This window comes from Symphalangus syndactylus, chromosome 3 (genome assembly GCF_028878055.3).
Source record: "Symphalangus syndactylus isolate Jambi chromosome 3, NHGRI_mSymSyn1-v2.1_pri, whole genome shotgun sequence".
In the NCBI taxonomy this organism is placed as follows: domain Eukaryota; kingdom Metazoa; phylum Chordata; class Mammalia; order Primates; family Hylobatidae; genus Symphalangus; species Symphalangus syndactylus.
Window position 1 is genome coordinate 52,430,532 of NC_072425.2, and position 27,025 is coordinate 52,457,556.

The 27,025-nt window shown below is 41.3% G+C and overlaps 2 protein-coding genes and 1 long non-coding RNA gene across 11 annotated transcripts in view; 2 read left to right on the forward strand and 1 right to left on the reverse strand.

Moving 5' to 3' along the window:
• Positions 1-27,025, forward strand: part of IARS1 (isoleucyl-tRNA synthetase 1) — a 79,009-nt gene that overhangs the window by 50,851 nt on the left and 1,133 nt on the right. For 5 of the 8 annotated variants that reach the window (XM_055271957.2, XM_063636228.1, XM_063636227.1 and 2 more), the window contains exons 28-33: positions 1,299-1,394; positions 2,280-2,456; positions 3,650-3,755; positions 16,409-16,534; positions 20,670-20,813; positions 21,424-21,576. In XM_055271957.2, coding sequence (XP_055127932.1) covers positions 1,299-1,394; positions 2,280-2,456; positions 3,650-3,755; positions 16,409-16,534; positions 20,670-20,813; positions 21,424-21,576 — 802 coding nt within the window. Of the gene's footprint in view, positions 1-1,298; positions 1,395-2,279; positions 2,457-3,649; positions 3,756-3,930; positions 3,970-16,408; positions 16,535-20,669; positions 20,814-21,423; positions 21,577-27,025 lie in introns of all 8 variants that reach the window. The other 3 variants (XM_063636231.1, XM_063636229.1, XM_055271956.2) reach the window with 2 other exon arrangements.
• Positions 1-27,025, forward strand: part of LOC129478496 (isoleucine--tRNA ligase, cytoplasmic-like) — a 216,281-nt gene that overhangs the window by 25,735 nt on the left and 163,521 nt on the right. The gene's annotated exons all lie outside the window — the stretch shown is intronic.
• LOC134736196 (uncharacterized) lies at positions 283-25,497 on the reverse strand. 2 transcript variants are annotated; one of them, XR_010120026.1, is made up of 5 exons: positions 25,407-25,497; positions 22,293-22,366; positions 18,674-18,767; positions 2,521-2,734; positions 283-1,065 (listed from the first exon to the last, which is right to left on the reverse strand). It is a non-coding gene; the product is annotated as an uncharacterized lncRNA (long non-coding RNA). The 2 variants fall into 2 exon arrangements; XR_010120025.1 differs by lacking the exon at positions 25,407-25,497 and adding an exon at positions 22,959-23,184.

Sequence of the window (27,025 nt, forward strand, 5' to 3'; positions counted from 1 at the left end):
TCCAAAAATGGGTGTAGGGTGTAGGGTGAAAGTGGTCAGGGAACACTCCTTTAAGAGAATATACAAACTGTTTTAGATTCCAGGATCAATATTTTTTGCCATGTTGGAGAAGAGACTATATCTTTGCAGTCCTGACCAGACATCCCCAGTCAGCATAGTTGTAAGATCTCGCATGTGGGTTTGGGGATATTGCAGGAGTCCCTCTGTGTTTAGGATACCATGTGCGGGGGAAGGTAGAGCAGCACCTCCATGAAAGGAAGGTCGACCTCCTCAGTCCTTTACCCAGGCGCTTAAGTTAGATGTGTACAGAACTCTACATGGGAAGACAGTGGCAAGGAGTCAGAGGTATCGTAGCTGGGAAAGAAGGCAGTGGAAGGCAGAGAGGAGGTTTCTAAACACTGACAGTGGGCAGTTCTTCCTCATTACAGCAGATTTTAGGGGCCTGAAAAGTTGTCCACACTTACAAAAGTGTCATCATGTGATGCTTCTGAGTTTCTTGACATGGCTTACATGTTGTAGTGGCCCTGCACTGACTGGAATTTTGAGTTTATCATCCATTTCATTACCTCTGATGCCTTTGTGAAGTGAGTCATTTCTTAACTTCTCTGTTTACTCAAAGGTAAATGAGATGATGCCTAATGTACAAGTCTTTTGTAGAGTGTATTTTACTCTGCAACATGCTGTGTAACAAGCAAAAGTGTCATTATTGCTACATCATAATCAACCTTCAGAATAGATGAGATAGAAGAAACATTAACCTTAGCAAAAATATGACAGTTTAAGTCACAGAAAGTTTTGTGGTCCATTGTAGAATTTGTCTTGAGTCGTTCTGACAAACCTGAAGATCACAGGGGTCATGGTATAGCAAAGTCACTTGGAGTTGACTGTGCTGAGGCCTTTGATCCACTTGTTGTGGCCTGAAAAGCTGTGCTGCTCCAAGGGCTTCATGATTATTGATCTTACTTATTAGAAGAGTTGATATTATTTCTTAGATGGCCAAAAAGCAAAGTCATGTGAGGGACTCTGATAAGAGGTGGTCCCAGGGCATCTCCTGTGAGCAGCACCCTACAAAAAAAACAAGAAACAAAAACCTGCACACCTTTCTCCAGAGACAGAGGACTAGCTGATTATGAAGAAGTATCTGAATGGTAAACTAGATTAATTTTATTGCTTTTGCTCATTTGTGTGAAAAAATAGTGCTGCAATAGACTCTCCAGATTTAAATAACATTTTGCTGAGTTGGGAAGAAGTGTTTCTCCTTATTTGATTGTCATGGTATGCACTGTTCATTCCCACAGGCTTTGGTCCTCTTAGATGTCACTCCTGACCAGTCAATGGTAGATGAAGGAATGGCTCGGGAAGTCATCAATCGCATACAGAAACTTCGCAAAAAGGTTAGTTTGTCAGTTAAGAATAAGCTACTGTTTTGGCTTTTTGTTTGTTTTGGTTGTTGGGAGAAGATAGGAGAGGCAGGTCATATAAACCATAGTGATCAATGCATAACAATCACTAATCTATAGTCCATTTGGAATGTGTTCTGCAGGAAAGTCACCCCTCTTCCTCTCCCCACGTGTTCACTCCCAGGTTGTAGCTTTCAGCCAGCTTGTGCCTTTTCCCATCCTTTTTTTTAGCTCCGTTGGCCTTCTACAAAATATCCCCTGTGACTGGGGCAGAAGGTAATCAGAGATGATAGTATCTTTGCAGAAGGGCAGAGGTGCAGTCAGCATAGACAGGCTTCTAGCTTAGGGGAGGTTCCCAGATTTGGACAGAGTTGGGTAGTTTTTCCTTATTAGAGAGCTGAGGAATATGCACAGAGCTCATCCTGGAGAGCAGAGGGGCTGCAAAGCCCCTGCTAGTGAGAGAATCAAGAATTTCTTGCCCTGTAGAGGGCAGTGACAGCTACCGTACATCTTTCTTCCCAGACAGTTTAGGGTCTGAGGAGGTTGTTCCAGCAGATAAGTGGGTGCTTGTGACCTCTGAATCAGTTCAGAGCTTTGTAAATGGGTTCTAAGTAATTTCTTGGTTTCAACATTCATGAGGTACTGATTGTTCTAGGAAAAGAAACATGCCCTATCCCCCAAAGAGTGGTGAAAAGGACACAAGGCTAATCATGTACTGAGTGCAGTTAGTCTTACAGATCACCCAGCAGGGAGGGAAGGGTGACTGCCCTTCTGTGATGATTCAGCATGGGATCCGTAGCCCTTGTTCAACAGTACCTTCCTTCAGTTCTGATTAATAGAATGTACTTCCCTTTTAAATTTTTGTGTGTGTGTTTTCAGTGCAGTCTGGTTCCAACTGATGAAATCACAGTGTACTATAAAGCAAAGTCTGAAGGAACATATCTGAATAATGTTATTGAAAGCCACACAGAGTTCATATTTGCCACCATAAAGGCTCCCTTGAAACCATATCCAGTTTCTCCATCAGATAAAATCCTTATTCAAGAAAAAACACAGGTGAGTCCTGAGTTCCACTGAACTGCTAAAGGGTTTCAGATTAGGTTTGACTTTGTGTACTCACGTGTTGATACTCTGTCCCACAGTAGAGATTGGCACAGCACTCAGTCTTGAAGTATTGCTCTGGACAGTAGTGGGTAGAGTCAGAGAGTGGACGCCCAGAAAAGATGGAGCAGGGAGGGAAGATGGAACTGTTTTCACAACAATTCTCTTGAGGAAGGTAGCCAGGAGGGTACATGAGCTTTGCCCGGAAATAAATTGGCCTGTTTTTTCTAAAACTAGAAAAGGCAATGTGTGGATTCTGGTAATTATCATTAGAAGTAAATAGCAATTTGCTTGAAAAACATTTAACTCTTCTGGTAGTGGGTTCTCCATAAAAGTACAGTACCAAAAAAGAAAGATTACAGTAGCATTTCTGTTGTTACATCTAGGAATTTTAGATATGAAAGTATGATATTAAGGTAGGGAAGATATTGGCTTATAACTTAGAAGTAGATCATTTAGACTGGGCACAGTGGCTCGCACCTGTAATCCCAGCACTTTGGAAGGCCAAGGCGAGCAGATTGCTTGAGGTCAAGAGTGCGAGACCAGCCTGGGCTGGTGAAACCCCATCTCTACTAAAAATACGAAAATTAGCTGGGCATGGTGGTGCATGCCTGTAATCCCAGCTACTCGGGAGGCTGAGGCAGAAGAATCACTTGAACACAGGAGGTGGAGGTTGCAGTGAGCCGAGATGGCATCACTGCACTCCAGCCTGGGCGACAGAGCAAGACCTTGTCTCAAAAAAAAAAAAAAAAAAGAAGTTGATCATTTAAAATATATCTCAGTCACTTATTTAATCGTTTTCTCCTGTCTTATTCTATGAGACAAGTAGGGCAAGACAAGGAGGGGCTGACGGTGGCTGTTTATTTTTTCAGTGAGGCGAGTTGCAGTGTAGTTTCATTTTGTATTTTGCATATTGTGTAATTATTTGACTTTTTTTAAGTGAGCATATATTTTTAAGAAACCAGGATAAGAAGAGAAGAAAAATGGGATATAAATTGTAGCTTTTGATACTTTGAGTAATGAGATTGAATATGTTATCAATTGTATATAGCTCTTGTTGTTACTGAGAAGTCACTGTGTTACACGATGGTGTGGCACATTGCAGTCAGGTGCCACAGTTACTCAGTCATATGTTCTCATGTGCTCAGTTGAAGGGATCTGAACTGGAAATTACACTGACAAGAGGATCTTCCCTTCCTGGTCCTGCTTGTGCATATGTCAATCTTAACATTTGTGCAAATGGCAGTGAACAAGGTAAGAGTAAATTCCATGATTTGTATGACTTTTTTTTAGTTATACTTATGGATGTGAAAAAACAACCAAAAAAACTTATGGATGTTTTTAAAAGAATTGGAAGAATTATTTAATCATATTTAATAGGTAACTTTTTCTTCTTGTCATCAAAATGCATTCACTGGGCGAGATGCAGTGGATCATGCCTGTAATCCTACCGCTTTTGGAAGCCAAGGTGAGAGGATTGCTTGAGGCCAAGAGTTCAAGACTAACCTGGCCAACATAATAAGATTCTGCCTCAATTTAAAAAAAAAAAAAAAAAAAAGGCCAGGCACAGTAGCTCACACCTGTAATCCCAGCACTTTGGAAGGCCGAGGCTGGTGGATTACTTGAGGTCAGGAGTTCAAGACCTGATAAACATGGTGAAACCCCGTCTCTACTAAAAATACAAAAATTAGCCAGGCATGGTGGCAGGTACCTGTAATCCCAGCTACTCAGGAGGCTGAGGCATGAGAATTTCTTGAACCAAGGAGGTGGAGATTGCAGTGAGCTGAGATCGCACCATTGCACTCCAGCCTGGGTGACAAAGCAAGACTGTCTCACCAAAAAAAAAAAAAAAAGAAAAGAAAAATGAACCCACTAAAGTAAATGATTGGACTTATGCTTGTGGAAGCATGAAGCACATAGTTTTCCCTATTCCTCCTGCTAAATACATCTAAACACCCTGGATATTACATATAAAAACAAGCATAAGAAGACTCTCAAAGATGTAAGGAAGAAAGCAGACCACCTAAGGACTTTGTAACCAAGTGACCTAAAAGTAGTAAGTTCTGGGTTTTCTTTTCTGCCTTGTACACCCAAACTTGGAACTTGAGAAGCTGGCAACCTGGAAATGTCAAGTACAGACCAAAGAAAGCCTCAACAAAAATTCTGCTCCCTTGACAAAGGATCAAAAGATGGGCAACCTAGCAAGACAGAAAATTTTGAAACAGTAACTGCTCTACTCTAGCCAGACACCATAGAAAAAACTATGGCCCCACCACCACCCACATCAGCAAAGGCCAAGTGGGGAGCCTGGACTTCACCCTTGCCAAGCTGAAGACCCCTCCCCTGTCACAGGGGTATCAAAGAAGACAAAGTAGGAAGCTGGGACTTTCATCCTAGTGGGGGGCAGTAATAAGCCCCTCTGCCCGGTGGCATCAGTGGAGGCCACAGGGAAAGCCTAGATTTCCATCCTTTCTGGGCAATAACAAGGCATCCCTCCCATTTACAAATGCATGGCAGCAATGAGGCCACACACCACGAGCAACTCCTCTGCACTGTCAGTTAAGGTATGCGTGAAACCCAAACAGGGTAAACCCAAAAGAATCCACATCTACATATATCATAGAAACTTTTGAAAACCGAAGACAAAAAAATGTCTTGTGTGCAGTGAAAAAGATATAATACCTAACTTACAGGGGAAGAACAATTCAAATGATACTGGATTTTTCATCAGGAGCTACAGAGGCCAGAAAATGAAAAGGCAGCATTTTTCAAGTGCTGAAAGATAAGTATTGTCTACCAAGAATTCTGTATCAATCAGAAATACCCTTCAGGATGATGGGAAAATAAAGACATTCTCAAATGAAAGAAAACTAAAAGAATTCTTTCCCAGCAGACCAGTCCTAAAAGAGTAGCTGAAGGATGTTCTTACCACAGAAAGGAAATAAAGAGAGAATCCAGAAACATCAGGAAGGAAAAAAGAAAAATGGAAAATCAAAATGGAGGGTAATTCAATAGACTTTCATTACTCTCATGGGTCCAGCAAGCACTATATCATTGTTCGATGTGGTTCTCCGTGTATATACACTAAGGCCTCAACATCATCAGTGAATTCTTGGGTCCTGTGACTTTAAGTGAAGTGATGTACTGTGTGTCATGGGAACTTAACTCCTGTGGTAAAGTTGGTTTATTATACAGTACATGATTCTGCTTAAAGTCAGTTTCCAAGAACCTACCAGCAACATTGAGGACTTACTCAACAAGAAATAATAGTTAAGACAATTACAAAGGAGACAAGGTTTCTACATTTGTCACAAACTGGTAAAATACTGACACCAGTGGACCTTAGGAAGTTATGTTTATGTTAGGTACTACTTGGAGTTACCACTAAGAAAAGACTATACCACAGGATACATATAAAACCCTAGAAAAATAAAAATGGAACTCTAAAATATGTTTTAAGTAACTGTATTAGTCCATTTTTCATTGCTATAAAGGAATACCTGAGGCTGGCTAGTTTATAAAGAAAAAGGTTTATTTGGCTCACAGCTCTGCAGGCTGTATGAGAAGCATGGCACAAGCATCTGCTTCTGTTGAGGGCCTCAAGAAGCTTTTACTCCGCTTTACAGAAGATGAAGTGGGAGCAAGTGTATCACATGATGATGAGAGGGAGCAAGATAGAAGCCAGGCTTTTTTAAACAACCAGCTATCGCATGAACGAACAGAGTGAGAACTCACTCATTACTGCAACAAGGGTACCAAGCCATTCATGAGGGATCAGCCCCAGTGACCCAAACACCTCCCACTAAGCCCCACTTTCCCACATTGAGGATCACATTTCAACATGAGAGTTGGAGGAGACAAATATCCAAACTATATCAGTAACCCACAAGAAGCTAGGAGAGAACATCAGAACAAATATGCCAGGCACAGTGGCTCACGCCTGTAATCCCAACACTGGAAGGCCGAGGCAGGCAGATCACCTGAGCTCAAGAGTTCGAGACCAGCCTGGCCAACATAATGAAACCCCACCTCTACTAAAAATACAAAAATTAGCCAGGCGTGGTGGCGGGCGCCTATAGTCTCAGCTACTCAGGAGGCTGAGACAGGAGAATCGCTTGAACCCGGGAGGCGGAGGTTGCAGTGAGCCAAGATCGCGCTCCTGTACTCCAGACTGGGTGACAGAGTGAGACTCTGTCTCAAAAAAACAAGCAGAACAAGTAAAAGATTGGCATATTGTTAAAAACACATCAGCCAAGTATATGCTGTCTATAAGAAACTTCTAATACAATGATACAGGTGAGTTGAAAGTAAAAGGGTAGAAAAATATATACTATGCAAACATTAATCAAAAGAAGCAGGAATGGTCATGTTTGTATTAGATGAAACAGGCTTCAGAGCAAAGAAAATTACCAGGGGCATTAAATAACGATAGAAGTGTCAATACACAAAGAAAACAGAGTGATCCTAAATTTATATGCGTCGAACAAGAGAGTTACAAAATACATGAAATAAAAAGATACAGACATTAAAGGAGAAATAGACAAATCTACAACTATAGTTGGAGACTTCAAAGTACCTTTTTCAGTAATCAATAGACCAGTTAGAACACCTCACTCAAAAATAGAATATAAATTATTTTTGAGCTCTCACAGAACTTTGCTAAGATACGTTACAACCTGGGTCATAAAACAAACCTCAACCAATTAATACAGTTGAAACCAGAGTGTGCTCTCTGACCACAGTAGAATCAAACTATTAATTAGTAATATAATAATAAAAGGAAAATCTCCACACTCTTAAAAATAAACAACATGCTTTTAAATTATCCATGATTAAGGAAGAAGTCTCAAGAGGAAAAGAAACATAGGACTGAGTGTAAAGGAACATACGACATCAAAATATGTGGAATGTGGCTAAAGCAGTCCTGAGACGGAAATCTGTTGCACTAAAAACTGAAAGCAAGATGGTTTTAAGTCATAACCTAAGATCTAAACTCAAGAAACTAGATAGGAAAAAAAGCAGAATAAATGCAAAGTAAGAAGACGGAAAAACATAAAAATAAGAGAAGAAATCAGTGCAATTGAAAACAAGAACGATAGAGAAAATTAATGATACAAAAATCTGGTTCTTACCAAAAAATTCAGCAAAATTAATAAAACTCTAGTGAGACTAATAAAAAGAAGACACAGTTGCATATCAGGAATAAAAAGAATTATCGATACAGATTGCCAAAATCAAAAACGCAAATACTATGAATAAATCTCTATATGTAAGTTTGACAACTTGGAAGCCTGTCACCCAGGCTGGAGTGCAGTGATGCCAACTCAGGTCACTGCAACCTCCACCTCTTGGGTTCAAGCGATTCTCGTGCCTCAGCCTCCCGAGTAGCTGGGATTACAGGTGTGCCACACCACGCCCGATGAATTTTTGTATTTTTTTGTAGAGATGGGGTTTCACCCTGTTGGCCAGTCTGGTCTCAAACTCCTGGCCTCAAGTGGTCTGGCCCTCTTTGGCCTCCCAAAATGCTGGGATTACAGGTATAAGCCACTGTTCTTGGCCTGAAGTGAACCCTGTTTCTAAAAAACACAAACTACTACAACTCACACAATATGAAACAGGTCATTTTAATGGCCCTATAATTATTAAGGAGCTGAATTTGTAATTTAAAATCTCTGAACTAATCTCCAGGCCCAGTTTCACTGGAGAATTCTTACCAGAATTAACACCAGTTCTACACAGACTCTTCAGAAAGTAGAAGAGGAAGGAACATTTCACTCATTTTATGTGGTTATTAACCTGCTACCAAAACCAGATAAAGACAACATTAAGAAAAAAGATAGGCGGCAGGGCGCAGTGGCTCACGCTTGTAATCCCAGCACTTTGGGAGGCCGAGGCGGGCGGATCACGAGGTCAGGAGATCGAGACCACGGTGAAACCCCGTCTCTACTAAAAATACAAAAAATTAGCCGGGCGTGGTGGCGGGCGCCTGTAGTCCCAGTTACTCGGAGAGGCTGAGGCAGGAGAATGGCGTGAACCCGGGAGGCGGAGCTTGCAGTGAGCCGAGATTGCACCACTGCACTCCAGCCTGGGCGACAGAGCGAGACTCCGTCTCAAAAAAAAAAAGAAAAAAGATAGGCTAGGCACGGTGGCTTATGCCTGTAATCCCAGCACTTCGGGAGGCCAAGGCGGGTGGATCACCTGAGGTCAGGAGTTGGAGACCAGCCTGGCCAACATGGTGAAACATCATCTCTACTAAAAATACAAAAATTAGCCAAGCCTGGTGGCGGGCGCCTGTAATCCCAGCCTATTCGGGAGACTGAGGCAGGAGAATTGCTGTAACCTGGGAGGCAGAGGTTGCAGTGAGCCGAGATCGTGCCGTTGCACTCCAGCCTAGGCCAACAACAGCGAGACTCTGTCTCAAAAAAGAAAAAAAAATAAGAAAACAGATATTCTGCATGAATATAAATGTAAAATTCTTTCCAAGAGATTATTAAATAGAATTCAGCTATATATACAAAGAGTTACGCACCATCTCCAAGTGGGATTTATTCCAGGGATGCAAGACTGATTCAATATTTAAAAATCAATGTAGGCCGGGTGAGGTGGCTCACGCCTGTAATCCCAGCACTTTGGGAGGCTGAGGCGGGCGGATCACAAGGTCAGGAGTTCAAGACCAGCCTGACCAACATGGTGAAACCTCATCTCTACTAAAAATAGAAAAATTAGCCGGGTGTGGTGGCGTGTGCCTGTAATCCCAGCTACTTAGGAGGCTGAGGCAGGAGAATTGCTTGAACCTGGGAGGCAGAGGTTGCGGCACCACTGCACTCCAGCCTGGGCGGCAGAGTGAGACTCCATCTCAAAAAAAAAAAAAAAAAAATCAATGTAATTATCGTATTGTCAGACTAAAAGATTATGTGACTATAGCAGTTGATTCAGAAAAAGCATTTGATCAAATTCAACACCCATTCATGATGAAAATCCTCACAAAAATAGGAAGAGATGAGACCTTCGTAGACTGGATAATGAGCATTTTGCAAAAATCTTACAGCTACCATTACACCTAAGGGGGAAAGCCTGAATTCTTTCTACCTAAAATCAGAAACAAGGCAATCACAACTCATATTCGACATTGTACTGGAAGTTCTAGCCAGTGGACCATGGCAAGAAAAGGAAATAAAAGTCATGCAGATAAAGAAAGGAATAAAGCTGACTCTGTAGAAAATCATAAGGAATGTACATACAAACACCTGAAAAAATAAGCCAGGCTTGGTGGCTTACACCTGTAATCCCACTTGGGGAGCTGAGGTGGGCAGATCACCTGAGGTCCGGAGTTCAAGACCAGCCTGGCCAACATGGTGAAACCCTGTCAAAAAATATAAAGAATTAGGCGTGATGGTGGTCACCTGTAGTCCCAGCTACTTAGGAGGCTGAGGCAGGAGAATCACTTGAACCTGGGAAGCGGAGGTTGCAGTGAGCCAAGATTGCGCCATTGCACTCTAGTTTGGGCAACAGGAACGAAACTCCATCTCAAAAAAAAAAAAAAAAAAAGCTCATATTGCCTGATTTTAAGATGTGGCCTGGGATCACCATACTGATCTTCCCACGCCAGCTGCTCCCATGATGGTTGTGTGTTTATTTAGACCTGTGATGATGCCTCAGACAGTACATGGTTCCCTGAACTGCTTTGCAGCTTCAGTGATGTTGTATGGCATTGAGCTGGTCCATCACTGCCAACATCCTAGCTGTCTCAGGTTACCCTGTAGAAGGAATCTGATGGTCAGTGGTGTGCATCAGTAATGTAAACAAGAACAGTGTTCTTGTACAGAGGGCCAGCAGCATGAGCAGTGATAAGAGAGGTAGGGCCTATTTTCCCATCTACCAACTCCAGGACTGGCCATTCCTGGGTCAGTTGACCAGACACCTGGGAAGAAGAGCTCTCAACTCCAAGATTATTTTCCTAGGAATAGCTTTAAATGCAGCCACAGCTTGGTCGTCTGCCTTAATATGATTTGTTTTGCAATTTACTGTCCTGCTGAAAGCATTCATTTTATGAGGGAAAAAACCATATAAATCATCGCTAAATCTGTTATTTGTAAATGTTTGGCCTTTTTCTGTACCCTTTGGATTCAAGCATTAATTGGGTTTCCAAAGTAATTGAATAAAAATCATATTGCTTATAAAAAAGAAAAAAACTTTTGAGTCACAGGATGTAAGATAAACATACAATAATGAATTTTATTTCATGCTAGCAGTCTATACTAGCAATGAACAAGTGGGCAATGGAATTAAAAATGTGATATCATTTACAGTCACTTAAAAAAAGATGCTAGGCCAGGTGTGGTGGTTCACGCATGTATTCCCAGCACTTTGGGAGGCTTAGGAGGGAGGATTACTTTAGCCCGGGAGTTTGAGACCAGCCTGGGCCACAAAGTGAGACCCCCATCTCTACAAGAAATAAAAAACTAGGCAAGTGTGGTGGTGTTCGCCTTTAGTCCCAGCTACTTGGGAGGCTGAGGTCAGAGGGTTGCTTGAGCCTAGGAGATGGAGGCTGCAGTGAGCCATGATCATGCCACTATACTCCAGCCTGGGCTACACAGTGAGACCTTGTCTCCAAAAAAATATTCAGATGTAAACCTAATAAAACATGTTAGGACTTGTATACTGAAAACTCCAAAATAGTGATGAAAAAAATCAGACAAAATCTAAGTAAGTGGAGAGACATGTGTATGGATTAGAAGATTCAATATAATAAACATGTCTCTTCTATCCTGCTGTGGTTTGAGTGTGTCCTCCAAAACTCAGGTTAAAATGTCATTGCCATTGTGATGGCATCATGAATTAGTTAATTACTTCACAAGAGTTATGGGAATTCTTACCCAGTCCAGTGGTGTGATCTTAACATCAGAAACCTGTACTTGTCAGAGTCCTTTCCATTGCATCTCCTCAAAGATGAAACACTTTAGATTCACCGTTGCTTACAATAGTTTTCAGGAAAGTACTAGAGTAAAACAATTAACTATCGTTGGATGACAAGACTTTAAATGGCCATGGTTAAATATCTGATGAGAGTTCATTATAATAATGTTGCAATTGACAAGGAAGTTTAGTTATTTCTGTGGTATACAGCATTTTAAGGTAACTAGAATTGTGACTGATAACATTAGACCAGGTCTATCAGATTTCTAGGAATTTCACACAATTTCTGGAACACATTATTGGTACAAGTTAAAGAAGGTTAAACATCATTTCTTATTTGACAGTGCCTCCCATGCAGATCTAACATAGTCAGATAAGTCTAACTTGTTTACTATTTCTCTTCATAATGAAAGAAAATTCTCTTGAGATATTTCAGGGGGCCTCTGGAAGCTCCCAAAGTTAGCTCGAGGTCAGAAAGACTTAAGTTTAGAATTTGATTTTGGGAAGCTAGTAAAAAATATCAAAGGCTTAAAACACTTGATTAATAGGATTGCAGGTCACTGAAACTACAGTCACTTGTTTAACCAGAGTGATAATTAAAAGTATTCAAAGGCAAATATAGAAAGTTACACAGTTATAAAAAGACCTGAGCAGTTTTAATAGAGAGGACTCTGTTTCTCTGTTTTCTTTTCTGTAGAGACAGTGTCTCACTACACTGCCCAGGCTGGTCTTGAACTCCTAGACTCAAGCAATCCTCCTACCTCAGCCTCCCAAAGTTCTGGTATTATTAAGCCTTATTAATTTGATAACATAAATAATAAATTCATTCAGAACTTAGCCAGGTTGACCACACATAAAATTCCTTTTCCAAGATTCCTCTTCCACAAACATACTACAACTTTCTTATATCCGTTCTGTTTTGGATTAAATTCTTCCTTCCTCTTACTGTGAAACAAGTCATTCTACTATGGGGCAAAAGTTAGTCTTTATGTCTTAACGAACACACATCCTTCATACTTCATAGCTTCACCTTACCAAAACCATGTCTTTTCCTCACATACAGGGTCATTTCTCTTATTCTCGTTATAACTGTCACATCAGCATTCTATAGATTGGCAAATCTATGAATCAAATTTGTAGAAACATATGCTTCCTTGTAGTATAATTTATGTTCTGCTATTAATGCTTCAGTATTTTATTTGGAAAATATCTACATACCCAATGAATATTCATCATTTAAATTAACAAAACCCCAAGGGTGTAAATTACCAATGGGGAGCTATTTTTGAGTAGACATAACACAAACAAAGCTAGCTATCATCAAGTTATTTCTCTGTTAGCTACTTTTACAGCATGTGCATATTCGGCAGTCTTCACAAAAACAAGAATCCTAAAAAGTTTAATAGATGAGGTTTTTTGTTTTGTTGCTGCACTCAAAAAATGTGAAGTAATGGATACTGGCACCCACTTGCACATTGTTCATAGGTTGAACTCATAGTTCTATAATTATAAATATCTAGTGGAGGTAACATAAACTTATTTGATAGTAAATCCTGGTAGGATTTAAAAGTTGTATATCTGCATTATATATTCTTACCCAAGTCACGTGAACTTTGCAAAGTATTTGTGTTGGTTTCTACATTGCTGAGAGAGTACTTAATTTATGTGAAATGCTTATTTTTCTTTAAATCAATTAAATAGAAATCTTTTATGAATTAATTTTTGGCCATACCATCTGGAGGTAGAAAAACAATTCATGGCTGGGTGCGGTGGCTCACAGCTATAATCTCAGCACTTTTGGAGGCCAATGCAGGCGGATCTCCTGAGGTCAGGAGTTCAAGACCAGCCTGACTAACGTGGAGAAACTCCATGTCTACTAAAAAAAAAAAAAAATACAAAATTAGCTGGGCATGGTGACACATGTTTGTAATCCCAACTACTTGAGAGGCTGAAGCAGGAGAATCACTTGAACCTGGGAAGTGGAGGTTGCGGTGAGCCAAGATCGTGCCATTGCACTCCAGCCTGGGCAACAAGAGCAAAACTCTGTCTCAAAAAAGAAGAAAAAGAAAAAAAAGAAAAAAAACACATATACATAACATACCTACATGCACAGGCATGTATAAACATACAGATAAGCAGATTTCTTAGCTTTCATTTGAAAACTGTAGCCATGTGCTAGGTACTATAATATAGAACACACTAGTTTATGAAACAATAGCTGGATCAAAAGTATGTTCCCAGCAGATGGAATAAATTAAGGTTACTTGCTTAGGTGGCCAAAGTGCTCTACTAGTATTTTTGGAAAAGTCTTAAGATTTTTCATTTAAACATTAAACAAAGAGTTTTAAAGCCTTGACACAAAACACTGTCCTTAAAAGGGAAAAGTGATACATTGAACTAAATGAAAATTTAGGTTTTGCTTTGAACATCCTATAAAAGGATGAAAGACAAGCTACAGACTAGGAGAAAATCTTTATAAAACAACATATTTGACAAAAGACATATCTAGAATATATAAAGATCTTTTAAATCTCAACAGTAAAGAAAAATACAGTTAGAAAATGGGGTAGAGATATGAACAGACATTTACCAAAGGAATATACAAATGACAGAAAGGTCCATGACAATATTTAACATCATTAGCCACTAAGAAAATTCAAGTTGAAATCACATTGAGGTCTTAATACACAGCTATCAGAATGACTAAAATTGCAAGTAGTGACAGCACCAAATGCTGCATCTCATACATTGCTAGTGAGAATATAGAATGGTATGACCACTCTGGAAAATAGTTCGGCAGTATCAGAAAACTAAGTATGTGCTTTCTATAATGACTCAGCATTGCACTCCTAGGTGTTTATCCCGGAGAACTGAAAACTATGTTCACTGCCACATGAATGTATATAGTACTTATATTCATAATAGCACCAAACTATGGACAACCCAGATATTCTTCAGCAGATAAATGGCTAAACAAACTGTGGTACATCCATATCATAGAACATTACACAGTAATAAAAAGGAACAACTATCAGTTAGCACAGCAACTTATTTTAATCCTTAGAAATTTATGCCAACTGAGGCCAGGCACAGTTGCTCATGCCTGTAATCCCAGCACTTTGGGAGGCTGAGGCAGGCAGATCACCTGAGGTCAGGAGTTTGAGACCAGCCCGGCCAACATGGTGAAACCCCGTCTCTACTGAAAAAATACAAAAATTAGCCAGGTGTGGTGTTGAGTGCTTGTAATCCCAGCTACTTGTGAGGTTGAAACACGAGAATCTCTTGAATCCCGGAGGCGGAGGTTGCAGTGAGCCGAAATCGCGCTACTGCATTCTAGCCTCCTGAGCGACAAAGCTAAACTCCATCTCAAAAAAAAAAAAAAAAAAAAAAATTGTTGCCAACTAAAAAAGTCCCAAAAAGTTCCATACTGTATGATCTGCATTTACATAACATGTTTTAAATGATAAAATTATAGAAATGGAGACTGTTTTTTTTTTTTTTTTTTTTTTTCGAGACGGAGTCTCACTCTGTCGCCCAGGCTGGAGTGCAGTGGTGCAATCTCGGCTCACTGCAAGCTCCGCCTCCCGGGTTCATGCCATTCTCCTGCCTCAGCCTCTCTGAGTAGCTGGGACTACAGGCGCCCGCCACCACGCCCGGCTAATTTTTTTTTTTTGTATTTTTAGTAGAGACGGGGTTTCACCGTGGTCTCGATCTCCTGACCTCGTGATCCGCCCGCCTCGGCCTCCCAAAGTGCTGGGATTACAAGCGTGAGCCACTGCGCCTGGCCAGAAATGGAGACTGTTGTTTGCCAAGGGTTAAGGAGGGAATGGGCCTGGAAGGGAATTGGGTATGGATATTAAAAGGCAACACGAGGATTCTCGTGGTGGCAGAACTACTCTCTATCTTAATGATGGCGATGGGTACAGGATTTTACACGAGTGATAAAATTGCATAGAACTAAACATACCCACATGTACACATGCCCCAATGAGTAGAAGTAAAACTGAGGCAATCTGAATAGGATCAGTGGATTGCATCAGTGTCAGTATGCTGGTTGTGGTATATACTGTAGTTTTGTAAAATGTCACCATTAATGGAAACTTGGTAAAGGGCCCGTGGTATCTCACTACGTGCATTTGGCTCTACAATTAACTCAAAATGTTCAAATATATTAATAAAGTAAATATCCGTACATGAATCTAAGGTGCAGAATAAATCAACATCAGGGGTCAGATAGTATTTTTAACCATCGTGACCTGTGGGGATATACATATGGCACAAGATGAAAAATGAGAATCGTAAATAAGAATCATGAATACAAAAGGCCGGGCGCGGTGGCTCACGCTTGTAATCCCAGCACTTTGGGAGGCTGAGGCGGGCGGATCACGAGGTCAGGAGATCGAGACCACGGTGAAACCCCGTCTCTACTAAAAATACAAAAAATTAGCCGGGCGCGGTGGCGGGCGCCTGTAGTCCCAGCTACTCGGAGAGGCTGAGGCAGGAGAATGGCATGAACCCGGGAGGCGGAGCTTGCAGTGAGCCGAGATTGCACCACTGCACTCTAGCCTGGGCGACAGAGCAAGACTCCGTCTCAAAAAAAAAAAAAAAAAGAATCATGAATACAAAGGTTTAAATCTAGAAAAAGGCAAGAACAGATTGCCTGGTAGAGTTCTGTGCCTGGACCATATCTACCAAGGATTGCCAAAACACATGCCAAGGATGGAGATATATATATATGTGTGTGTGTGTAGTGTATATATTGCATATACACTATATATATATACACACATATATATATCCATCCTTGGTATGCTTTTTTATATATATATATATATATATAATAAGCTATATATACACATATATATATAGTGTATAGTTGGGGGAAAAGGAAAAAAAATAGGGCTTGAACCCCTTTGTATCCATTTTCCTCCAAATGTAACATTTTCTTTTTAGTTTTGTCTGATTGAGGTGTTATTTTTGTGGCTTTTTAGGTGGAGTATTGCTCCTGGAAAATCCAAAAGGTGACAATAGGTTGGACCTTTTAAAGCTGAAGAGTGTTGTCACTAGCATTTTTGGTGTGAAAAATACAGAGCTGGCTGTCTTCCATGATGAAACAGGTATGTGGAAAGTGAGAGGAACCTATGTCCTTTAACTCAAGATGGATTGGTGAAGGTCTTAATTTGCTGTCAGTTGTACTATACAACTTTTGCATTTGTCCTAACTCTTGAGTCAGGGCCCAACTCTTCAGCAGTGCCGGCCTGCAGTGTCTATTCATGCCTCCTCATTGTGTGATGTGACTGAAAACCCTGGGCTTAATGGTTCTAATCCTTCCCTCTCACCTGTTAGCTAGCTGGTGGACTTCAGGCGTCAGAGTCCTCTCTTGTGAGGTTGTTTTTGTTTTTGAGACAGGGTCTCACTCTGTCACCCATGCTGGAGTACAGTGATGCAGTCATGGCTCACTACACCCTCGGCCTCCTGGGCTCAAGTAATCCTCCTGCCTTGACCTCCCAAGTAACTGGGACTACAGGCATGCACCACCATGCTTGGCTAATTTTATTTAATTTTTTTTGGAGAGACCAAGTCAGTATATTGCCCAGTCTGGTCTTGAACCCAGGGCCTTAAGCAATCCCCCTGCTTTGGCCTCCCAAAGTGCCGAGATTCCAGGTGTGAGCTACCACACCCAACCATGAGTTTTAACTTTATTAAACACAATGCCTGGATCTCACTAAGTCTGGATTCTCAATAAAGCAAACCTGAAAATTTTTTAAAGAATTATAGATGCATTCTCCCACTGTTACGTATTGAATTGTGACCTCTGAAAAAAAAGATTATGTCCTAACCCCTTGTATGTCTAAATGTGACCTGTGGAAATAGGATTATCGCAGATGTAAATAGTTAGGATGAGGTCATACTGGAGTAGTGTGGGCCCCTAATCCAGTATGACTGTTGTCCTTATAAGAAGGTGGCCATGTGAAGACATAGAAACACATGGAGAAAATGCCATGTGGTGACGAAGGCAGAGATTGGAGTTACACACAGCTGCAAGCCAAGAAACAACCAAGATTGCCAGGAGCCTCCAGAAGCTAGGAAGAGGCAAAAAAGGATTCGCCTACAGGTTTCAGAGGGAGCACATCTGCCAACACTTTAATTTTGGACTTCTGACCTCCAGAACTTTGAGACAGTAAATTTCTTTTATTTTTATTCCCTAGCCCTCTGCAGTTTGTGGGACTTTACTATGGCAGCCTCAGAAAACTAATACTCATTTTATGAATCTGAATGCTCATTTTCAGAAACTTTTAAATAACTTAAAAGAAGAAATGCAAATGGCCAACTAAGGAACAACTGGTGCATCTTAATGGTAATCAGGAACTTGCAAGATAGTACCACAGTGAGGTACTATTAACTGCCACCAGATTGGCAAAAACTAGAAGAATCTGGCAGACGCAAATGTCAGGGATATTGCATAATAGGAACTCTCATTCACTGCTGGATTAAGAATTGCTGGAACTACTGGAAAACTCTTTGCTATTGTATCCATTAAAGGTTGGATAGGAGAAGCAAAAGCAATGTGGGAGAAACCAAGTAAAGGTCTATAAGAAGGTAGCAAGTTAGAGGTCTCAGAAAAATCTCTAACCGGGTTCCACCAAGGTGGTGGGTAAGTCAGTGGAAAGCTGGATCTCTGCCTAAAGTTACGGTAGGATGAGAAGTGGAAAAAAGCAAAAACAGGCTGGAGTGCACGTCTATCTGACCGCATCTGATACTGACAGTCAGGTATCTTGCAGAAGAAACTGCTGGTACACTTCCAGAGAGTTGCACACATTCCTGGCCTGGAAGTTGGAAGAGCAGAGGCAGGAGCGTGGGCTGCTCACTGTCCCACTTAACCCAATAAGTCGGCAAATCCACAGCAACCTGAGAAAGCCAAGGGCACAGGCCCCACGTTAGCCTGTTTAGCATAATGACTGTTACTAAACTTCTACCTTCTAAATCCTGTGTAGATTTCTCTGTGATCAAGCCATTACCCAGAACCAGGTCAGACAGAGAACCTGGGAAATAGTTTTAGCTTAGCTGCATTGACACAGGATGAAACCACCATAGTTCACCCCATTGTGATCTTGACATCTATACATGGCTCTTTAAACCATATTTAACTTCCAAATAAAGACCCTAGTAGATTTAAAAAAAATCACACTTTTAACTCTTTCTTGTACTGCTTCAAAGATGCTAACTTCATTATCCAAAACGAGATAGAAAGTTACCTTATACTTCTTTGGGTGATGTTGATTTCTCTTCTAGCTGAGCCATACCTCCCCCTTTTGCTGTTCTTTAACTTCACTGAGGTACAAGGTTAACCTGTTAAAATATTTCATGTTATATGGTAAGGAAATAAGAGAGTGGAAAAATAAGAATTGGCTAATATATATTAATACATAATGCCACACTTCATTTGCTGAAAAATGAGTTCTCTGGTCAGAGGCAATGCTATGTGGAATGCTATGTTGGTGAATAAGACATTCTCTACCTCCACGGATGGTGGGTTTGCCAGAAGCATTATGGGTGACAGTGGCAAATCCATGTCCAAAAGGAGTGTGTGTTCCAGTAAGACCAAAGCACTGCCTTTTCCCATAATGGAAACAGTGCAGTACAACCAAGCTGCCATCGGGAGTCTGGCTCGTCTTTCCTGGCAATAACACTATATTGAAAGCTCAAGTAGTGGTTCCCGCTGTTGGTAGGTGGGACATGCAGTAGCAACTGTAGCAAAATCAGCCTTAGGGAGTGGAAGTAATGTTGTGGAGCCCGTGGTTATTCTTCCTCTCAGCCTGGGTGGCCCCTTTGTTCATCAGTCCATTGGGCAAGGGCAGAAGTGGCTGGCGGCAGAACAGATCATGTCCACTGATTTTTTTTTTCTTTGGAGACAGTGTCTCACTCTTACCACTCAGGCTGGAGTGCAGTGGCTCAATCATAGTTCAGTGTAACCTCAAACTTCTGGGCTCAAGCAATCCTCCTGCCTCAGCCTCCAAAGTAACTAGGAGTACAGACACACGCCATCATGCCTGGCTAATTCTTTTCTTTTTTGTCGAGAGGAGGTCTTGCTGTATTGCCCAGGCTCAATCTCCTGGCCTCAAGCAGTCCTCCCCTTTCTGCCTCCCAGAGTGATGGGATTACAGGTGTGAGCCACTGTGCCCAGTCTCACCCATTTTTAGATCCTCATTCATAGTCTGCCCATTTGTAGAGATCTGTCCACATACCTCTTGCCCTAACTTCCTTGTCACCAGTTTTCTAATTCTGTTCTTTGAGTCCCTGGCTGTTCTCGTTTAGTCCAGCTATTGGCCAGTGTCCATGAATCAGTGTAGATCTACTCCTAGCTATTTCTGCTGAGCAAAATGACCAGGCGGCTGCACTGAATGAAGCTGTGCCCATTGGGAGGATTTCCACCTATCACTATTCTTCAAGGCTACCCAGAGTCAGAACAGGGCCGTTAAGACTGTAATTGTCTACTTTGGATGACACAGCGTATTGTGCGGTAAAGCCCTACACGGCAAGCCCTAAAATGTTTTCTTTCTCTGCCAGCCAGTCCTGGAAGACTTCCTACAAGGCCACACCTGTGGTTGACAGAAAAGACCATGTGGGCCTAGGCTGAGCATGAGCATCTAGCCACTGGTGCAGCAGGTTCCTTGTTCCCTGAGCCAGTGCCCCAGCCTAGTCTCATACCTACCATTTCCACTCAATATTTGGAGGCTGCCCTGTGGGCTTGTCCTGTATCACAACCATTACCAGTCATCTGCCTGTGCATGCATCCCCAAGCAACATTTAATGTTCTCTAAATGAAATTACACTGCATATGTTCTGTGTATCATGCTTTTTTTCACATCTGCTCCTGAGTCAGATAACATCTTCTGACTGTAATTAGCATTTTTTACTGTAAGTTTTTCATGGTGAAGCTTGAGATTCTGATATAGGAGGAAATTTTAAGAGGAGCTGTATTATACAGAGGAAATACTAAAATAGAGAAAACAATTTGCCCTATATTTCAGATTAAGAATATTATGATGTTTGTTTTGCAATATTAAGATTTCCTACCATTACATGTCATTAAAGGCTGGTTTTATAGAAAAGGCAATGTCTTTTGATAAACAGAAATTAAGTGGAAAGCATTATCGTAAAAAGATACATGATAGTTAAATAGGAAAAATTGAATGACTTCAGTTTTGAACTGTTCGTTAACCCTGAAAGAATTGTTGTTGTTATTTTTAGAAATACAAAACCAGTCTGACTTACTGAGTCTTAGTGGAAAAACACTTTGTGTGACTGCGGGATCGGCTCCCCCTCTGATCAACAGTTCTAGTACTCTTCTTTGTCAGTATATCAATCTACAGCTCCTGAATGCAGAGCCACAAGGTATGTGCCTCCTCACAGCAGGCAGACTGTGGGGTGCTGGGCATTGAGGTTGTCTTTAATATTCAAATATGTGTATATTTCTAGTCGGCTTCAAAGTATTGCTTTAAAGTGTGGGCTCTCACGCTACTTTGGGGAGCAACCACAGGCTTTTCTTTTGGTGTGTTATAGAGACCCTCATCCATCTGGCATGGTTAGGAAATGAAAAAATTGGTTAGGTAAAAATTACAACTAAATTGTTTGAGTGCCAAAACATTTTAATCTCGAATTTTACTTTTCTTTTCTGGGGAAAAATGTTCTGAAAACTTGTATACCTCCATGCCTTAATCAACAGACTAGATTGATAGTGATTTTTGACTGTATACTGAGTATCTGCTCCCCAAGCTCCTGGGCTTTTATATAAGTTTTTTTTTTCTTTTTCCTCTTCCCCTTCACCTCTATTAAATGTTCAGAGCTATTTCTGCATGGACTACATCTTCAGCGGTCACACTCATGCTCCTGGACCCACTGCTGGCCTCAGCACTGCCTGTTAGAGCTGTCTGCAGTGGCCACCTCTTTTGGAGATAGAGGGTGAACTCTCGAGATTTAATCCAGTTTGTTCTTCCTTCCACAGAGTGTTTAATGGGGACAGTGGGCACTCTCCTGCTTGAAAACCCACTTGGGCAGAATGGACTCACCCACCAAGGTCTTCTGTATGAAGCAGCCAAGGTGTTTGGCCTTCGGAGCAGGAAGCTAAAGCTGTTTCTGAATGAGACCCAAACACAAGGTAAGGAGATTGTGGACCGTAAGTTTTTTATTTTTGTTGAAAGTAGATTTTGATGCCATTAACCATTTGTAGCATATACGTGTAAGATAGTACTATTGTTATCCTGTTTTGTTATTCTTTCCCCAGAAATTTACCATAATATAATTTTCTTTTCTTTGTTGTTGTTGTTGTTGTTTTTTGAGACTGAGTCTCACTTTGTCTCCCAGGCTGGAGTGCAGTGGCACGATCTTGGCTTACTGCAACCTCCGCCTCCTGGGTTCAGGCCCGGGGCTTCAACCCAGGAACAAGGATTCTCCTGCCTCAGCCTCCCGGGTAGCTGGGACTACAGGCGCCTGCCACCACGCCTGGCTCATTTTTGTATTTTTAGTAGAGACAGGGTTTCACCATGTTGGCCAGGCTGGTCTCAAACTCCTGACCTCAGGTGATCCGCCCGCCTCGGCCTCCCAAAGTGCTGGGATTACAGGCGTGAGCCATGGTGCCCGGTCAATAATACAATTTTTTAATAGCAATTAGAAGGATAATTACTTTTTGCTAAATCTAAAAACTACATTGGCGTGTTATTAAAAATACATGCTTCTAGGTAAATCAGCATATTTGCTGACCCTAAAATTGTTCTTTCCCCCAAAAGTCAAAATTGTCACAGGGTTGTAAAATAACCTGAAGGAAACTTACAGCTGACATTATACCTCCCTTTACAGTTTATAAAACATGCTTACCTGCATTTTCTCCTTGAGACACGTAACACTGTGAAGAGCTAGGTCATCAGTTGACATATTCCACATTCTATTATCTAGAAAATAGAAATTAAGGATGGTGACTTGCACTTACTTGCTGGTGTCAGGCAGCATATTTTCTCCTCCTCCCGTTCTCCCACTTAACACTATTCACTTCTGAGATTTCAGCTTCTGTGGCTGCTCTGTCAACTTCTCTGTTGACATCCTCACCCTACCCTCTGAGTTTCGTTCTGTAATCCTGCTACACATCAGACATGTTCACTTTAATATTGCTGCCACTGCAACCACTTCCCCAGACAGCTTCCCTTTGTGGGATCTGTTTTTTTCTGTTTATACCCATTCTTGACATCTCAACTCAAAACTTTTACCATCCTATGCTTTTATTTGTAACACCTGATAGCCTGGGATTTATTGGGCTTTCTGCATGCATCAGTATTTGTGTCTTTCGGCACTTTTGGAAATTTCCAGACATTACCTTGTCCAACTTACCTCTTATTCATTCTCTCTGGTATTCTCTCCTTCTAACACCTTGTTTAGACATATTTTAGGTGGACTTTCTCACTCTATCCTACCTCTTATTCTCTTTTCCTATTTTCCCTCTTGTCCTTATATACTACATTCTGGATAATTTTGACTTTTTTATCTTACCCTTGTTCCTCTGCAGGTAAGGTGCTTCTTTTCTCTGCTTCCTTGAAGATTTTCCCTTGTCTTTTACTTTCTGCAGTTTATGATTTCCCTAGGTGTACATTTTTTGGTATAAGGCAGTCTTTATTTCTATTACAGTGTTTTGATTTTTTTTTTTTTGAGACTTGGTCTTGTTCTGTCACGCAGGCTGCAGTGCAATAGCTCAATCACAGCTCACTGCAGCCTCAAATTCCTGGGCTCCGGCGATCCTCCCACGTCAGCCTCCCTAGCTAGGACTACAGGCCCACACCACCATGCCCAGCTAATTTTAAAATTTTTTTGTAGAGACAGGGCCTCACTATAAGGTCGAGGCTAGTCTTGAATTCCTGCCTTCAAGTGATCCTCCCACCTTGGCCTCCCAAAGCGTTGGGATTATAAGTGTGAACCAGCACACCCTGCCTAATTTCTACCATTTCATTCTATTCTTTTTTTTTTTTTTTTTTTTTTTTTTTTTTTTTTTTTTTGAGACAGAGTTTCACTGTTGTTGCCCAGACTGGAGTGCAGTGGCACAATATCCCAGCTCATTGCAACCTCCATCTCCTGGGTTCAAGCGATTCTCCTGCCTCAGCCTCCCAAGTAGCTGGAATTACAGGCATGTGCCACCATGCGCAGATAATTTTTGTAATTTTAGTAGAGACAGGGTTTCACCATGTTGGCCAGGCTGGTCTCGAACTCCTAACCTCAGGTGATCCACCTACTTGCGCCTCCCAAAGTGCTGGGATTACAGCGGTGAGCCACCACACCCAGCCCATTCTATTCTTTCTTAGAGTTTCCATCTTTCTGTTTACATTGCCCATCTGCTGTGCTTGTTGTTATGTTTCTGTTGAAGCCTAGTTTTAAGAAGCATATGTCTAGTTCCTTGGAGACACTGTCAACCCAGACACACTTTAAACTAGATCATTTTGGACCATAGGGAGAATGTTAAGAAAGCTGTGACTGGGTAGGCGTGGTGGCTCACTCCTGTAATCTCAGCACTTTGGGAGGCTGAGGTGGGCAGAGTTCAAGACCAGCCTGGCCAATATGGTGAAACCCCATCTCTACTAAAATTAGCTGGACATGGTGGCGCATGCCTGTGATCCCAGCTACTTGGGAGGCAGAGGCAGGAGAATCTCTTGAACCTGGGAGGCAGAGGTTGCAGTGAGCTGAGATTGCACCACTGCACTCCAGCCTGGGCAACAAGAGTTAAACTCTGTCTCAAAAAAAAAAAAAAAAAAAAAAAAAGCTATGACATTCCCAGTCATACACAAAGGCCAGGAGTTGTGATGGAGACAGGATCTGTCTATCCCTACTCCAAAACAAAGCTAAGTGCAGTGATTCTCTCTGTATTGGTTTCTGTGGCTGCTGCAACAAATTTCCACAAATGGGATGGCTCAAGTCAGCAGGTTTATTCTCTCACAGCTCTGGAGGCCAGACACTGAAATTAGGGTGTCAGAAAGGCCACAGTCTCTCTGAAGGCTCTGTGGGAGAATTCGTTATTTACTACTACTAGCTTCTGGTGGCACCAGGCATCCCTTGACTTGTGGCCGCCACATCACTTCAGTCTCTGACTCCGTGGTCACATTGCCTCCTTCTCTTCTGTTTCCTCTTTTTCCAAATAAAGTTACATTCACAGCTCCTGGGAATTTAGAACCTGGGCATATCTTTGGAAGGCCATTATTAACCGATTACATTCTCTTCACTTTTTCTCTTGTGGCGAAGGAACTTACTCAAATTAACCCTTTTGCTATGGGTTTCTTATTTGAAGTTCCAGTTTCTTCAGCAGAGATTTGTTGGACTTTCCAGTATGTATATACCGGAGGCTTTTCTTTCCCTGCTTTCCTAGCTCTTTAGTGCCAACCAAAAACATTAAACCACCAGACCCCATGGGAGTCATTATTTTTGGCCTCTGTGGAATTCTCCCATTTTCTTCCTGTGCAGCTATTTTTTTTAAATTTAGTTGCATATCATACTTTTAAATTTTCTGTCATGATGTTAAATACTAAAGCTATATTTCTTCTTGGGTTCCTCCTTCCCTCCTTGGGTTTATTTTCAGTGACTCTCCTTTGTCGTTTTCCCTCTCATATAGTTTCGGGCCTCATCATCCATCAAAGTCACCAGTCTGCAGTCTGTACTCTTCCACCAGAGCTATCTTCATGAACATTCCTGCTTCGATTTTGTTCCCTTGCTTAGAGCCCCCAAAGCTCCTTATTCTCTTATGCTTCAGAATCTTCCCTTCCACACAATATCCTTCCTGCTCTGGGCCTTCCCTGTCTTGCTAATTCTGTCCATGAGTCTTTCACTCTATCAAAGGCTTTTTTCACTCTCCCTCGAACACACTTGGCTCTTTCGTTGTGGTATGGTAGTAAAGATCATCTAATAATGTAGCTTTCTATTTTGATAAGCTTATATAAAACTTTAGAGATAATTCTTAACTCTTTTCTTGTCCCTCAAATCCATTGGTCACCAAGTACTGTTGTGCAGTGGAGCTGAAGATGACATTTATCTCTCACTTGTTCTTGCAAGTAAATGCAGTGGCATGATTGAACCTGGTCAGGGGTAGAATCATGTCTGTGTGAATTATGTATTTATAATACTACCTGCAATTCACATAACCATTCTTAACCTATGCTGCCTTTCTGTATTCTCTTTACTCTGTGACGTTAGCTAGGCAAAAGTTTAGTAGGTGAGAGCTTTTAAATGTTTAGTGATTTACCTAAGATTACCACAAAGTTGGAACTTTTTCTAATACAGTATCTTTCGAATCTAGTATCTATAGCTTTGTTTTCATTATGCCTTTTCTCTCAGAATTGTCTTTCATAAAGTATCAATAACTTGGTAAATTAGAAGAGCCACAAAATGTTGACCATTTTAGAAACCCTTAGATGTCTTCTTGCCTGCTCCACTAAACTCTAAACATCATCTCCAGGTCCTGTAATTATCTATTAAGGAAGTAGCTTTGAGAGTATTCTCACATCTAGGATTGCCTGCTAGGTAGGACAAGAGCTATTTTTAAAGAAAGCTCATCTGTTTGCTTTAAATTCAGATCTGGCTAGAAGCAAAATGCTCCACAGTAGGCAGATAACTTTAAATTTTCTTTTCTTTTTTTTTTGAGTTGTATATTCAGTGTATTTTAATCAATTGCATTTGGGTTATATTTTTGGATGCTCAGAGTTTTCATCATTGGCCATATTGGATCCTGTATTCTTTAACATGATCCTTTGGTAAATTCTTGCTTTCTCACATAGCAACATGTCCTAGGCTTATTATGTACTTTTACTTCTCCAGACCTAGAAAATAGCTGTTCTTCAGATTATAGAGAATCATATTTTGAAACCACATATCTGGGATACTGAGTTGGCACAGTTTCTAGGCTTTTTTTATAGATATAGGAAGTATCTGTGTATGAGAAAAAATAACCATCATCTTGGCAGTACCCAGAGTTAGCCAAACTGTGAAGTGATGGCATAGTCCTCCAGAAGGCTCCAGGAGTTTGCCCAAAATCTAACTCCACCTGCAAGGAGTGAGGGTTCTACTCAGGAAAGCATCCACACAAGACCCCCATCACTGGTAGCACCAACTGCAAGTTCCAGGGATTTTACTAAACCACCCTCAGGTTCAGTAAACTGCTAGGAGGACTCAGACTCACTGACAGATATTACACTCATGGTTTGAATTAGGGTAGGGAAAAGGATACACATTAGAACCAGCGAGAGTGAGCTAGAGAGAGAGAGACCCTGGAGTCATGGATAATGTTTCTTCCTCTCATCCCTTACATCTGACAACACAGAGACTATATTACCAACCAGGGAAGCTCACTCGAGCCTTGGTGTCCAGTTTCTGTTGAGTTTTCATTCTGTAGGCATGATTGCTGTCTTTCTCAGCTGATATACCATGTGACCCAAAGTCCCCATCCTAAATCAATCATATATTTGGTCTTTCTGTTGTGGCCAGCGCTACCCTGAATCTTCTCATTAGCAACAACTATCAGGTTTGGTGAACATACCCACCATGAGAAACAAAGACTCCTACTAGGAAATTCCAAGGATTTAGAG